Raw genomic sequence first — 15,280 nt, forward strand, 5'->3', positions numbered from 1 at the left:
AGCTTAGTTACCTGTTTTAGAACTTCGAATCGAAAGACATAGATCCCTTTCTTGAATCTATGCAATCGTCTAACGCACCAGCGGACAACTCGAACGCAGACAGATGTGAGCAAAAATGGAACGAACTGCAAAAGGCCATCGGAAAACACAGGTGAGTAGTTGCGTCAATAAATGACTCCCTGTTATTCGAATCCGAGTGAAGCGGATTAGATTAAAATAAGATTATCCCGGTATTCTGATTAACCAAATGTTTGTAAGTTGTTTTAAATTCATCTCTCGTGACCGAAGTCTATGAATGACTAATGTCGTCGGAACTTTGAAGTTTATTTGAAAAATCACAAAGACATTGCTACTTTAATGTTGAACAATTTTAGTAATTCTTATGTTTAGCAGTTTAGTCGATTGACAATTTCAGAGCTCTCATCGAAGCTCATTACAGCAAAATTTTTTTTTGAATGACTTTCATATTTTCTTTCGGGGATCGATTATTATGTTTTTGTTCAGCTAAATTTGGCCGATCGATATATTACGTTTTGAAAATATAAGTTGTATCATTAGAGAGCTCGTGAAAAGTAGATTATTTATATTTAGTATTTTTTTAATTTCAGCGTTTTCGAGAAGATAGCAAGGTTCCGATCTTTACAAAATTTTATCTTAATTTTGTCAATTTTTGGCGTTTTGGCAATTTGCAACTCGTCCTCAGCGCATTTTTTATATTGTAATAAATAGTTACAATAAAAGAAGTCGTTGTTTAGTCATGAGTCCTGCCAAGAACATGATGATCATTAATTCAAAGTTCCAAACCCACAACGGAGGAGAGGTGTTAAATGTTGAACTGTAATCTTTTCAATCGCTCTCGAACAAAGTTTGGAGCAATTATTGTAAACGTGTCTATTTCATGCAAAATTTTTCTTCCATAAAATTCATTCGATTGCAATTCTTGATTGACTCTTTGACGCTTTACTTTTCGTTTTTCTTTTTGAGTGAATCGAGTTGCGCGCGCTCAGAAATTAAGTCTGGTGCTAAAACAAAACCGATTTCGAGAGCTTACGGTAAATGTTACGTGTAGATTAACAAATCTCAGCCAAGAGGTCACCGGTTGGAACCCCTCCATAAGTGAGAAGTTTTTCCACCATAATTTTTTCTAGCCTATGCCCGCTTCAATTTTGTTTGCCTGGCCAAACGTTTGAGAGGAGTTCGTCCCACGTTCATTGGTTTATTTTGATCTTCAGTTTTGCCCGGTCGATATGTTCATCAAGAGAGATTTAAATAACGAGTGATTCAGTTTTAACAAATTTTTCTATTTCTAAGTTAATTTTTTAGCTGATTCAACGCAAAAGTACCCGGTTCTAGCCTGACTTGTTCTCTTTGTTGCAAAGTTATACTTTTAAAATCTGCCGGCAGAGCGCTAAACAATTTTTCTCCCTTTTTACCAGGTTTATTGCTTTCAGTTTTGTTGCTTCTAATGTCAGCATTCTTCGTTGTAATTTTGATTGGGACATTTATCAATTGCTTTCGAAGAGAAGCAATTATTGTAAACGTGTGTGTCTTTTTTTATATGCAAAATTTTTGCTTGATCTTTTTTTGTCTTTTCGAGTGACTTTTTTTTCATTTTGCATGATCTAAAATCCTTTCTCAATTGCAAGTTCAAGTAGCTGCATTCAATTAGAGGCAATTTAATACTAAAAGTCAAATGATAAGTGCACCGAAATTGGTGTGATTTTTTCAGTTTATATCTGAATAGTGGTATATTTTAACCTCTAATGAGTTATTTGAAGCCCCCTAGTGAATATCTTAGTCCCATTTAGGCCCCCCCCCGACTGAAGTAGTTTGGAATTGATTAGAGCTCCCACTAGTCGTTAGAGAGCAATTCTTCCGACGTTAGTCGGTTATGTTTTCTATACGAAATATTGTTCAGTTTCATTTTTGAGCATATATCCACTGTTATTCCAGTTTCTGGCTATTTGAGAATTGTTTAAGACAAAAGAGTCTCGAAGTTTGCGATTTTTTGAATTTGTTTGAATTTTTCAACATTTTGCGGCGAAAACAGGACAATACAGTTGCTGACAAGATAAGTTTTATGATTTTTTGCATTATGACCCTTGGTTATAAAAGATAAAGGTTGTTTCTTTTTGTTGTCACAATTTTTTCTGTTGCATTTTATGTTTCATACATTTTAGACGCCAGCAAACTTAACGCTTTCTGTGAACTGTGTTTTAAAGATCCTGCATAGGAAAACTTGTTTGATCGGGTAATTTTTAATAACAGAAGATTAATCTCGCAGTTCACATTGCTTTTAACACGGCACTTTTGAATTGTTTTAACGAATTTAGTTGTATGCTTTGTTTTGAGTTTCTCAAGGCTTTTTGGATCTTCTCAGGGTCTTCATTTGTGTCGTTGTTTGAAAAATTATGGCACTTAAAACTCCAAACTGAATCTAGTATTGTTTTGCGTCGAGAGTACTACTGCGGTGAAAAGCCTTGGTTGTCATGAGGGGTGGGAACATTTTGTAGAATATTTTAACACATTTCCAAACTTTTTTTGTTTTTTTTTCAGGTCTCTACTTGAGTTAGCGCGCGAATATCATGTTCTACTGGACGAAGTTGAGTCAATGAGCCTCGAATGCCGTGACAAAGTTCTGGAAGTTTCTAGAAAAACGCTCGATGCAGACAATCTCGACAAAACGAACAAGTTGGTCAATGACCTTGACAAATGCGAGGATAAAGTTGAGAAGCAGTTTATATCTAAATTGGACCGAGTTTATGAATTGGCTAAATTACTTTTCGGTACGTAGAATTGGTTTCATGATTGTTTTGGAGTACCTGAGAAACTTTTTTGCACAAGTTTTCCCAGAAGAAAAATTAATCATGGAAATTTTGCAGTTCAAGCGACAGAATTTCAGTTTTCAACTTTGCAGTAACGTAGCATTGTTTATGGCCACACTTAGCTCTAAATTGACAGTATCAAGTGGAAATACGAATGGAGCAATGATGTTTTTTTATCAAAGTAATTTGATTAAATGCGTTTCAGATCCTCCTCCGAAATACCTGGACAATTTGATCACGCGGAAGAATGAACTGAAAGACTCAATTGAAACTGTTAGAGACGAACTGAACTTGAAGCAGGATCAGTTTACATTCGATGATGAGGTCGAAAAAGTTATTGAAGTTAGTAACAGTTGTATGGAATTAAGCTTTGTTTTTGATGCCATGCGAGATCGTTTCAAAGATACTTTTCTGATAATTTTTTTTGCAAACGGGAATCTTTTATGTACAGCACCTGCACTCATATTTGTTAAGAACCGTTGATGAAATGTTGCTAGATTCAAAAAATATTGAGCGAATGCATTTAGGTGGGTGTGAACTCTCAGCCGCTGTTGATGAGCAGTTTGCCACCTGTGCCCCCTAAGACTCCTCCCAGGATCATAAGTGGACTAGAAGACGCTACAGTTCCCAAAGGAAAATCTGCAGGTACTTATCAAACATTTTTTTATAGTTCAACTTCAATTGAGTCGCTTTTATGCTGTTATTAAATGCTCTTTTTTATTAAGATTTTTTCTCAACTGACCAGTTTTTTGAATGACGGTTGTAAGTTTTTGTCCTCAATTTGGGTAAACAGATGAAACCCAGAGGGCATTAAGTGGCTGTGCGGCTCTTTTAGCGCCTTACTTCTCTAGTCGTCACTAGTCTCTAAGTGTGCTATTAATCCGAACGGTTGAGGAGGCATACATTCATTGTTGGATGGACGGTACTTAATCTTAGAGCCCCTGACTATGTACGCTTTCTTTGTGAATAATAAGCAAATTGGAAGTATAGTCCATTCTGGCAGTAAACTTCATTAAAAACTTCAATACTTTCGGAAGTTCTTACTAAAAGAAGGTTTCCAATTCAGCCGTGGATAATTTCCTAAACACAACTATACGCGCCAAAATTAATCAAATTCTTGAAAAAATGATTAGGTTTGTGGGGCAAAAATTTCAAGCACTATTCCACTGTTTTCTGGCCTAAGGTTTACGAACATGAGTTTATTTCCTGGCTTGCTTCCTTCATCGAGTATGCTTGTAATGATAACACCTTTTAGTAGCAGCTGGACCAGATTTATAGTTTGCTTTATTAAACTTATTAAAAAATGAGTTGAAGTTTTTGCGTTTCAGTTTTTGATTGTACTGTCATCGGAAGTCCCACTATTCGTGTCACGTGGCAGAAAGATGGCAAACGACTCATCGACTCTCAGAATAACCGAATTTCATCTGACGGAGCTCACAAGCACACACTTGAGATACCGAAAGTTGCAGCAGACGATACTGGCACTATTACTTTAGTTGCCGAAAATGACTTCGGCAAAACGAACTCGTCCGCTTATTTGCATGTTCAAGGTACTGAGAACATACTTTTTATTAGCAAACTAAAGCCTATTCATGCTTCATTCAACTTTCTCATTCGACAGTGCAATGGATTATATTTGGTGGTAATGAAACAACATGTAGAGTTCTCTATTTCGATTGATTAATAGATCATTAACCACCAACAAAATGTTTTTTGTCAAATTTTTTGCCTAAATTTTGCCCAAATTAACAAGATGCCCAAACTTGTTCAACAATTTGCCTCATGAAAATCAAAGAATTTAGGTGCAGTAATATCATGTTCTGTAGTGATTAAGATGCCTGAACCGCTTTAGACAGGGCTGAAAAACATCAGTCATTCTCAGTAAAAATTCTTGTTATCCAACCAAAGGCCTAAATTGTAATGCGATTTCTTAATATAGTTTTCCATATTTTGGAACGTCTATTTGTCACTAAAAATTAGTTTACTCAACAGGACCCCAAGGTCAGGCACCCGCTATTTACAAAATACCCGAATCACTACCCAAAGTGAACGAGGGGGGAATTCTCAAACTGGAAGCTGTTGTCTCTGGAACACCCCCACCAGAAGTTGTCTGGTACCGAAATGGGCGGGAATTGACGCCGAACGAGAAAGTGAAGATACGTTCGGCTCCAGAGGTTGACGAAGGTTTGCACCAATTGGTGATTTCGGATTGCACCCGAGCTGATGCGGGTGATTACAGCGTGAGCGCTACCAATGACATAGGACAGGTCACTAAAACGTGTAAGGTCAGTACAAGGATTAATGTTTTGTTTTATAAGTCAACTAACAAAGTCCTATAGATTTCTAATGACCGCAAGATCATACTAAGCTCCTCCTTATACTATCATTTTCATTATAGTTCATTCACTCTCATTTCTCTTTAAATAGTTTGAATTTCTCTCGATATGAATTGGGCTAAATGACTGCAAGAGAAAATCTATTTTAAAATAATAGAATACACTATCTGGCTAAGTGACCTCAAAAACAATCAGTGCTGACCATCTTGCGCTTGGAGTATTCGAAGCATGAACTGACGCATCAATATCTGTACTGTTTTATCACGCAACCTCTTCTCAATTTTGAATGCGTACTCATACATCATATTCAGGAAGCAAATTAAATAAGAAGCAGAAGTAGGAGCTAAGTTATTTAAGCACATAGCATAAAAAACCTTTTGTAAAATATTAGGTCCAAGTTGGAGAGAAACCGAGACCTCCCAAGTTTGTGTCAGAATTGCAAGATGTGGAAGTTGAAGACGGGAAGCCATTGAGGTGGGAAGTGGAAGTGGATGGCAAGCCCACCCCCGTGGTCAAGTGGTTCAGAGGAAAAGAGGTACGCGGATAACATTCTGTTCCTAAACGAACAGTTTTAAAAAGTATCGTTAATTTAAAGAATTATAAGACTCTTTGGCACGCTTGAAGTCAATTACACGTTTGACTGATAGTTAGGTTTTTGATCGATTTCGCTAAAATCTGATCAAACCCTCTCAAACGAAGTCGTTCTTTTTAATGCGAATTATTTACTGCCGATTTTTTGTCTGATATTTTTGTTTTGTCTAATCATTTGATTTTTTTTTCCTCAAAAAGCTGATAACAGGTCAAGGCCAGAGGGCATTAAGTCGCCAAGTAGTTTTCTTAGAGCTTTACTCGTTTCTGAGTTTACAAATAACCGAAGCTGCTGAGAAGACAAAAAATCCTGGTACGAGGGGCAATTTTCCGCGGTTTGAAGCACCTTTCATTCCCCCTCGCCCTCAGTCCACCCATAACACCATATTTTCGAAACTCATTCAGAACAGCGCGCTCAAATCCCTCCCCCTGAATTAAGAAACCTTCTGTACGACTCTTTTTTTCCCTCTCTTAGTTAAGCTTAAGCTAGATTTCCTAAACCGCAACTAGCTTCTGACAAGGCAATACAAGTCCTTTTGAAAGCAATTCACCCGGCGTTATCGGTTTTCTTTGTTAGTTGCTTTGGCGTCAATTTCTTAATTTTTCCGCTGAATTTTCCGAGCGCTATTTCTGCGACGCACATTTTGTTCATAATGCTTTGGGCAAAACTTCTTGCTACTTTAACTCAATTCTTCCTCACAGATATGCTGGCTCAACACAAAGATGTCTTTACCTGTTGATTTTGAAATGATTTGTTTCTTATTTTTACCTCATTTTTTATTTATTGCATTTGTTTATAGTTTACCCTAATACTTTGACTATAGTGTTTTTCCAAATGCAAGCAAAACGAACTGATGTTCATCATAAGATATACCTAACTGGATTGCACCTTAGAACGAAATTAAGTTGAAATAGATTTCCCGGAATCTTATCAGGTAATTTTGGAGGCAAATAAAGATGATCAATTTAAACGCACGTTTATAGCGCACAAAAGGGTTCAAATACTATTATAATTTTGTGGGTATTCTGAAACAATTGGGACGTTTTTTTCAAAATGTGTAATTTGGGTATATTTTTTAACTATAGAGGGCACCGAGGAGTTCGCGTGCGATTTATTTTCATTATGTTAGTTTCGCTAAACACTTTTGAGAGTTTTAATTTACCTCAAGACAATCGTTGTTCGATAAAGAAAGCGTTAAATTTTCCTGTGAAGTTCGTTTCGTCCTCTATGGTTTTCGCCAGCCACAAAAACCATAGACATGTTTAGCAAGGCCGTATTTAAAATAACAAGGCTACCTGCGTACGTCTGTGCGTCCACGCAAAATCTCAAGAAAACTATTTGTGGGCATTGTAGCTGTAAGAACAATGGTTCAGTCGCTTGAATGTGTGAAAGGTCTGAAACTAGGTAACTAAATATACTAAAATCCAGTTTTTTGATTGGTTGTTGCTCAGTGATTAGAAGTGATTAAGGTTTTTTGGTGATTTTTGTGGCTAGTAGTTTTTGAAACTCTGAGCATATCAGTCTGGAGATAGTCAGAAAAACTGTTCAACAAGAGATCAGCACAGGGAACTAATTTGAACAGAAATTGAAAATTTTTTAAATTAAATTCCAAATTATTGTAAAATTTTGAAATTATGTTTTGAAGTAGGTTGTCAGACCAGACTGTAAATTAATTGTTCCGACCCACTTGTGGGGGAGGAACTATATACTCAAATGGGTTTTTTTTTGTTCAGTCAATTTTGGCCGATCCTTATATTCATCGTAGAGAAATGTGAGTGGTATCATTAAAAAGCTCGTCCATCGTAGAATTCAAAATTAAAAAGTTTTTTTTTAATTTCGTATTTTTCGAGGAGTTATCGAGGTTTAAAAATTTTCTGTGAACATGTGGTATTTGTTCACTTTTAGCATGATTTTGTTCACTTTTAGCGAAATTTTTATTCAAATTAAGGCCTTTCTATAAAAATATTATTTCAAAATTACTTTTCACGCTACAAAATGAATCAATTTTGTGCTACCAATAGACCGATAAAAAGGCTAGTTCTGGTCTCACGGGTAAGTTTACTATAAAAAAGTCCAGTTTAATTTGGGAGCTGTTTTTTTTAGAAAAATCTTCCTATTCATCATTGTCATTTTAGTCATTTAGAGACTAGTCACTTTTCGTATCGAGGTTCTGCTAATGACAAACCTCATTTACAGATAAATTGATACCCAATGAACAAAATATTCGTTCTCAAGGGATCACTCATGTGTTTTTTTTTGTATTCAATTCTGGGTTTTTGAACTTTTTAATGAAATTTTGTTTTTCTTTTTGAGATGTTAATAAATTTTGAGAGTCGTATGGCATAGACTAATTAACTACAAGGGCGATTGACTTCCTAATGTGCATTAGGTAAGCCTATATAGTTCTGTGAGTGGACAGCCAATGGCTGCTAAGAGTTTAAAAAATAATGTTTCGAGTTTTTTTTAACATTAACCGATATTGAACTTATATTCGTGAACAGTAAGCCAGTCTTAGTAATGACAGGACCTCGTTCTTTTTAAAGTTACCGAAGTTGTGATTGGTTTTATCTGCTAGCTATGTGTTTTATGACTTCAATAACACGAGTTTTGATAATAAAAAATATTCGGATTTTTTTTTTGTAATTTTGGTTCCTTTTGAAATCTAAACTCATCTTCCTAATATTGATAGTTGGCTTTGAGAAGACTTCCAATGGATAACAGGTAAAATTTTAAGAGAAAAGGTTATGGTTTAAATGGCTTCCACACTTTCTATTCGCATTTCTGCTGAATTTTTTGGTTTGTCCCTGTTTTTGTCGTTGTTTTCATAAATATAAGACTTATTGTGATGTCTAATTGATAACATATTGATGAAAAACATTAGTGTTTTCCCATCGAGTCAAAACGTAGCGTATTTTTTGGATTCCAGTGAAAGCTCTTGAATTTAATGGCTGTTAAAACACTTTAAAACTAATTTTTTCGGAATTTTTTTGGACATTAACCAACCTTAAACTTATTTTTGTGAGCTGTAGGTCAGTCTCAGTGGTGACGAGACCTCCATCTTTTCTACTGCAATTATAAATAATCTGGTAAGCGGTTTCATCTTCCAGCAATTGGTTTTATGACTTCAATAACACGAGTTCTCATAACTTTTTAATTTTTTGACATTTTTTATTGTAATTTTGATTACATTTCAATTTTTATCACAGTATCCTAATATTTGTAGTTCCCGGTGGCTTGGAGGAGACTTTAAAGCGATCAAAGATAAAGTCTTCAGAGAAAAATTTATGGTTTAAATGGCTCTGACACTTTCTTGAACTTTTCTACAGAGTTTTTGGTTTTTTGCCGGCTTTTGTTGTTGTTTTAAAAACCATAAGACTTATTGTGATGTCTTATTGATGACTTACGATTGACGAACATTTTTATATTCCCATTGAGGAATAACTTTGCGTATTTATTGATTTCCTCTGAGAGCAATTGAATTTAACGGCTGTTAAGACTTTTGAAAAAGAATTGAATTTTTTTTTGAACACCAAACTTTATTTAACCTACTTCCATGATCTGTAAGTCAATCTCGGTAAAGACAGAACCTCTCTCCTTTTTTGCAGACAAAATTAATCTGTAAGCGGTTTTAACTACTAACTTTTGGTTTTATGACTTCGATGTCACGAGTGTTCTTAATTTAAAAAACAAAAACGGCTTTTTTTTGTATTTTTGGTTCCTTTTTAAGTGTTATCCCATTAACCCAACATTGATAGTTCCCATTGGCTTAGAGAATACGTTCAATGGTTCACAGATAAAGTTTTCAGGGAAACCCTTATGATTGCAATGGCTTCGACACTTGCTTGTCGCACTTTTCTAATGAATTTTTGGTTTTTGCATGTATTTGTTGTTGTTTTCATAATCATAAGACTTATTGTGGTGTCCAGTTGATGACTTATAATTGACAAATATAGTTTCTTTCTCATTGTGGTATAACTGAGCGTATTTCTGACTTCCGTTGAAAGCTATTGAATTTAATGGCTATGATATAACTGTTTTACTCAAAAAATTTCGTACTTTTATATTTGTTCATACTTTTAAAGTCATATGGTTAAGAAAAGAACAACCCCAAAGTTGTTTAAAATTTATATGAAATTAGAAAAAATTTTTCCAAAAACTTCTCTTTTCTTGGGTTCGACACCTTTCTCGCTCAGTTTTTATGATGGTTTTTGCCTTTTTTTAAATTCTTCGTGTATTCGTAAAATGCTGACTGGTCTCATAGGCTTCTAATTAAGGATCGAAAAAATGATGTTACTCAATGCAGTCAGTTTATAGCGAAAATTATTGAAATTTTTGTTATTGTTCAATTTCAAAGACTTGTTAATATTTTTCAGTTTTTTTTTCTTTTCGTCAACTTGTAACTTATACTCATCAATGATAGGTTCCATCCTTGTATTTCAAAAACCTTTTTTCCACTGATATCATGTCGTAACTGATGTTTTGTTTGTTGGACAATATGCGTTTTCATAAAAGTTTTGTGAGTGGTCAATATTTGTGTTTCTTTTTCTATTCTTTTAGCACATTCGCTAAAAAAATTGTGTCTTTGCTTATTTTTTCCTTTTGTTTTTTCCTCGTAGTCTTTCTAGTGGCAGATTTTGTGAGCGCTGCATCAGGGCGTGGTGTTATATAAGTCAATTAGTAGTTCGGTTGTTTTACATTTTTTAAACTCAAATATCTGTTTTTAATTATCTCATCAGGTTGACAATTAAGTCAAAAATGTCGATGAGCTCGGGTCGGAACATCATGTGCGAACGCACATTAACGAGCATCCTTGCTGAGCAGTGCCTCCATTTGGAATTCATAATGTCCGCCACCTGAGGGGGAAGTTTTTTCAATTTTCTTGGATTCGTGTGTGTAATTTCTTTATAAACGTTTATGCTCATTGTTTACTTCTAATGAATGTCTTCTAAAACCGCTTTTGTTTTCACATAGTTTTTAAAAGCAATAATTTATTTCAGGAAATTTTTTAAAACCGTGGAAGCGTTATGAGGCTCTCATAGCAGTTTTTTTTCCACAATTTTTAAATTTGGAAGCTTTGTCAACTTTACGTTTGCAGTTGTCCCCATTGCGTTAAATTGATGACCAAAACGCCGGTAGTACGCATTTATTTTGAAATTTATATTTCAGTTAAATGTTCCCGTGAATATGGCCAAAAATTTGTTTCTTTTTTGGGTAAGGTTTTTTCCGATCTCTTGGTCTTGTTTAAAACTTAGCTGATTGATATCGTTTGTCTCATATCGTTGCGTTTTTCTTAAAGATTTTTTTACCAGCTATCACTGCAAATGTAGCAATTACCAAAAAGCAGTAACTGGAATAGAAACTAGTTCTGGTTATAAAACAAACTAAAAGTTATGTTTCTGTTATGAAAATATACCTACTCTACTTGCAGGAAATCTAAAAATTACTGAAGCACAAGCAGATTCACGTGAAAAATAACCCCACTGAGGAATAAACCAGTGTTAACTGAATAGCGCTTTTTGTACAGGACATGTCCAATTTTGACTGTGAGATTGAACACGTGGGTCCAGTGTGTGCTCTGGTGTTGGACGAGACCTTTCCAGACGACGAGGGCCAGTACACAGTTGTGGCTACCAACGAGCAAGGATCTGCCCAATCAGAGGGATTTCTCACTGTTAAAGGTACCGTTATATTCCATCAACCAGAAAATATGAATCAGTATTAAGCCAGTGTTCTATAGAAGATGCTGTATTTGGCGTATTTGGTGTATCGTATCGCTCGCTGCTTTGCATGGGCTATTGCAGAAAGATTGGAGTTTGCATATTTTACCCTCGGACTGCTAGGCAACATTTAGCATCTGTATGTGTCAAAAAAGCGCAGAAAATGAAATAGATAGTTTATCCGAATATGACATTTTCCTCTTATTCTACTCATATTTTTATAAAGAGGTTGAAAGGAGTGGTATTGCTACATTAATAACAAATTCCTATTGGAAACCTATGCCATGGTTGACTTGGATTGTACGTCATAAGTTTAACATGTTTTTGTTTTCACTTTGCAGACTTTAGAACTCTAAACATTATGATTTTCCCGCAAATGCTATTCGTTGAAACATACAACAAATAGAAATAAAACCTAATTCATGTTGCAGTATCTTTTCAAACTAACCAAAATAATTTCGACAGTCCTCTGTTATAAAAAATGTTCAATGCTCAGAAAATATCCTTTTGTGGCTTATGTAATTTTTTTTTCAATAAAAATGTGGACAACAAGTTCAGTAAATTGTTGAAATTCAGGAAAGCAGGACACGACGGAACTCCAAAAGAAAATTTTAATTATATCACGAAGTTTTTTGTTGGTGTGCTTTTCACAAGCATCAGGCATTTTCACAGCATTCTGGTCGAGTGACAGAGCAAGTATTGATTTTTTGTAGACCGATGGAGATCTTATGAATAACATCACCAGCCACAAAGAGCTCTGTAGAAACTGGAAAAAACGCGAAAAAAGGAAGATTGGCAATTTTTTTTGGATTCGCCTTTTCATCTTACGTTGAAAGTTGGGTTTTTAAACTTGTGCAGCATTTTTGAACTTAAGCGATGCTTCTGGTTTTACTTGTCCTTGCTGGTAAAGTTTTGTTTTGAAAGCATTCAAAAAGTCATATAAATGCCAAGAAAAACGCTGTTTTGAATGCAGTTGAAAAATTTGAGAAAATGACCAATAATCTCTGGGAAGCGGATGTTATTTTTTGTATAAAGCACTGCACCGTTATGGACAATTGGTTTAAACATAATTATTTTGAAGTTACTTCCAGTCCTGAAAAACTTAAAGACAGCGCTCGAATAGATATTCATAAAAAAAATGGGCGCTGAACAGAAAACGCCTGTAATATTTTAAAGTTTCGCTGTTTTCTGGGTAATGAAAACTAACCTTATAATAATCTTAAACTGGCTGACTTACGAACCGACAGACCAAAAATGAAATCCTTTAAAATTTAGGATATCGAGATCGATTTGTCAATTGATGCCTAAAAACTGTCCCTCTGTTAAGTGAATTAGTGCCTACGTTAAGTGAATTAGTGCCCAATGTCAAGTGAATTAGTGCCCAATAAAAAAACTACGTGTTCTACAGTTTTTAGGAAATTTTACCGTAATAACCAAAGAGTTTTTATTAGCCGCAAAGCTATAGCTGGTGTTGTTTTCGCCTTCTCTTGTTTTTAAGACTCGAAGGGGAGTGTTGGTTTTCTTGAGGTTTGTTTTTAAACCGAAGTACTATTTGTTCCAACGGCATTTTGACCTCAAAGCAATAGTGGGTAAAATTTCCATCTGAACTAATTTTTTCTGAACGGGAGAAGTTTTCTGACGATGCGCGCGCTGCTTTCAGCAAATAGTTTATCAATTTTGAAAAGTTTTTAAGAATATCGAATATAGATAACGATTATGGCAGTTTTTTGTCCATTTGGCTCAGTTTTAGTATTGCTTGTAATTTGATGTTTTGTAGAATTAATTTTGATTGATTCATGCTGCATTTATTCGTAAATTCTTAATATTGATACCACGGTTTTCTGAGCCTAATAGTGCGTTTCAAGTGGAAATGGGCACATATTTCTTTAATTGGTTCATTTTGGCCTTTTGCCCTTAATTTCTGTTTTTTTTTTAAATTTTGAGGGGACTGTTTGCCCAGAACATCAGTATATTTGGCTGTGTATCATTGATACTTCTTTAAATGACTCTTTTTTACGAGAGTTTTTGTTATATAAAATTGTACGCGTGTTCATCCGATTATGGGATTTTTGTCTTTTTTACTCAATATTTTGTTTGTATTTTACTTTTAGTTACTGAGAAAGTCTTTGCGAAGTGTCACGGATTGTAACGGAGTGCTAGTAATAACTAAGTTTTTTTGTCGTACAGTTTTTGAATTTCAGCAAAAATTGTTTTCATAACTTCGATACTAAGAACTTTTTGGCATTTTTTTGGCAAAACATTTTAATGTTTCGAATCTTTGAACTCTTTTCACTTCTATTCTGTTGACAGGCGCCGTGATCTTCCTTTGTTTTTCGACACCTGTTTTTTTTTGAACTTGTGTTGTTTTAACTTAGCAGTCTTTTTGCTTTGTATGCTTTTTACCAGCTGTCTTTATTCTCCACTTTTGAGCATGTATCTTTCTTGTACTCTCCTATCACCTATAGATCGAATCGCTCTATTTTTAGTAGTTGTTAGCAAAATTTAATGGTTTTATTCTTTTTCCTTGCAATATCTTTTATTTACAAAAAGTCAGAACTGAGATTTTGGTAGATTTTCTTGTGAAATTTTTAACTGCTATTTCTGCAAAATTTCTTGAGGCTAGGTTTTGGCGATAAACGATTTTTTTGCCTCTGAGTTTTATTTTGTTTCCTTTGGTTTTTATGAATAATTTATATTTCAGAGTAGTGAGGTTTCAATTTATCTCTATCGAAACAAGAGGCTTGTAAATGTCTTATTTGACTTGCTGTCTTGGTGGTAGGTTTTTGGTGACCAGCAATTTTTTGCCATTGAGTTTCATTTTGTCTCCTTTGAATTTTATGAGTAATTTTTATTTTGAAAAAGTTAGAATTAAATTTATCTATCTCAAAAAATAGGGAAGTATGTCTTATTTTTTTCTGACTTGCTGTCACCCAAACAAAAAATATTATGTTATCTTGAGCCATGAATTTTAGTTTTCAATTTTTGAATAGCTCAGTATAGTTTCTAAGAACATCTGTCTTATAGTTTTGCTTTGTGTTGTAAATCGCCGAGATAATTGTGGAGTTTATAAGATTAATACCGGGTTTTATTTTTTTGAGGTCAATTTTTTGAAGCCTGACAGCATTTGGAAGTTCTTTGAGCTTTTACAATTTTTCAAAGTACCAGATATGCTTCTATTAGTACTAAGTTATTTTTTATCCAGATTTCGGAGTAAGTTTTTTGTCAATTTTATGTCCTAAAGTTTTATTCTGTCAGGTTTTTGTATGGTTTTTGACTGAAATTTTCTTAGCTTGTTTCAATGATGCCAATGCTCAAATGTTTTTCGTTCTATCAGTGTTGTAATTTTTTACCAAAAATTTTATTCAACTCTGGTGTGGTGAAATATAATTGTTTTAAAACGAAAAGCTATGCTAGTGACTGATATAGTTTGTTCTGCATTTTTTTTTCTGAAGTTCCGATGCTTTGAGTCGCTTCTATAATTCCTCTGGCTGTATCTATCTTTTTTTATATTTCGTCGTCAAAATGTTCCTTATGAACATATGACGTCATGATTACTTCAAATCTTTCATTTTTTTCATTCGTTAAAGCAACTTCGACTGAATTTTGTGCGTGACGTCAACGGATCGACGAAGCCATCGCGGCTAATTTCCGGAAATCTGCCTGTTATTTTCTTGTTTCTCTCAAATTTATCTCTCCCATTGACCCGAATGAGTTGTCAGAGTTTGTCTGTTTTGCATAATATAATCAAATTTTCGAATACACGGGAATAACAATTACTGAGTTCTTTTATGCATGTTTGACTTTCGAATGAAG

The 15,280-nt window shown here is 34.5% G+C and overlaps 1 protein-coding gene across 9 annotated transcripts in view; it reads left to right on the plus strand.

The window, feature by feature from the left end:
- LOC142345665 (muscle M-line assembly protein unc-89-like) overlaps window positions 1–15,280 on the plus strand; it is a 249,231-nt gene that overhangs the window by 135,032 nt on the left and 98,919 nt on the right. For all 9 annotated transcript variants that reach the window (XM_075397869.1, XM_075397874.1, XM_075397871.1 and 6 more), the window contains 8 exons: window positions 21–151; window positions 2,557–2,786; window positions 3,031–3,167; window positions 3,353–3,470; window positions 4,154–4,375; window positions 4,818–5,110; window positions 5,553–5,696; window positions 11,275–11,428. In XM_075397869.1, coding sequence (XP_075253984.1) covers window positions 21–151; window positions 2,557–2,786; window positions 3,031–3,167; window positions 3,353–3,470; window positions 4,154–4,375; window positions 4,818–5,110; window positions 5,553–5,696; window positions 11,275–11,428 — 1,429 coding nt within the window. The remainder of the gene's footprint in view (window positions 1–20; window positions 152–2,556; window positions 2,787–3,030; window positions 3,168–3,352; window positions 3,471–4,153; window positions 4,376–4,817; window positions 5,111–5,552; window positions 5,697–11,274; window positions 11,429–15,280) is intronic.

The sequence above is a fragment of the Convolutriloba macropyga genome, chromosome 9 (assembly GCF_964194025.1).
Source record: "Convolutriloba macropyga chromosome 9, txConMacr16.3, whole genome shotgun sequence".
NCBI lineage: Eukaryota > Metazoa > Xenacoelomorpha > Acoela > Convolutidae > Convolutriloba > Convolutriloba macropyga.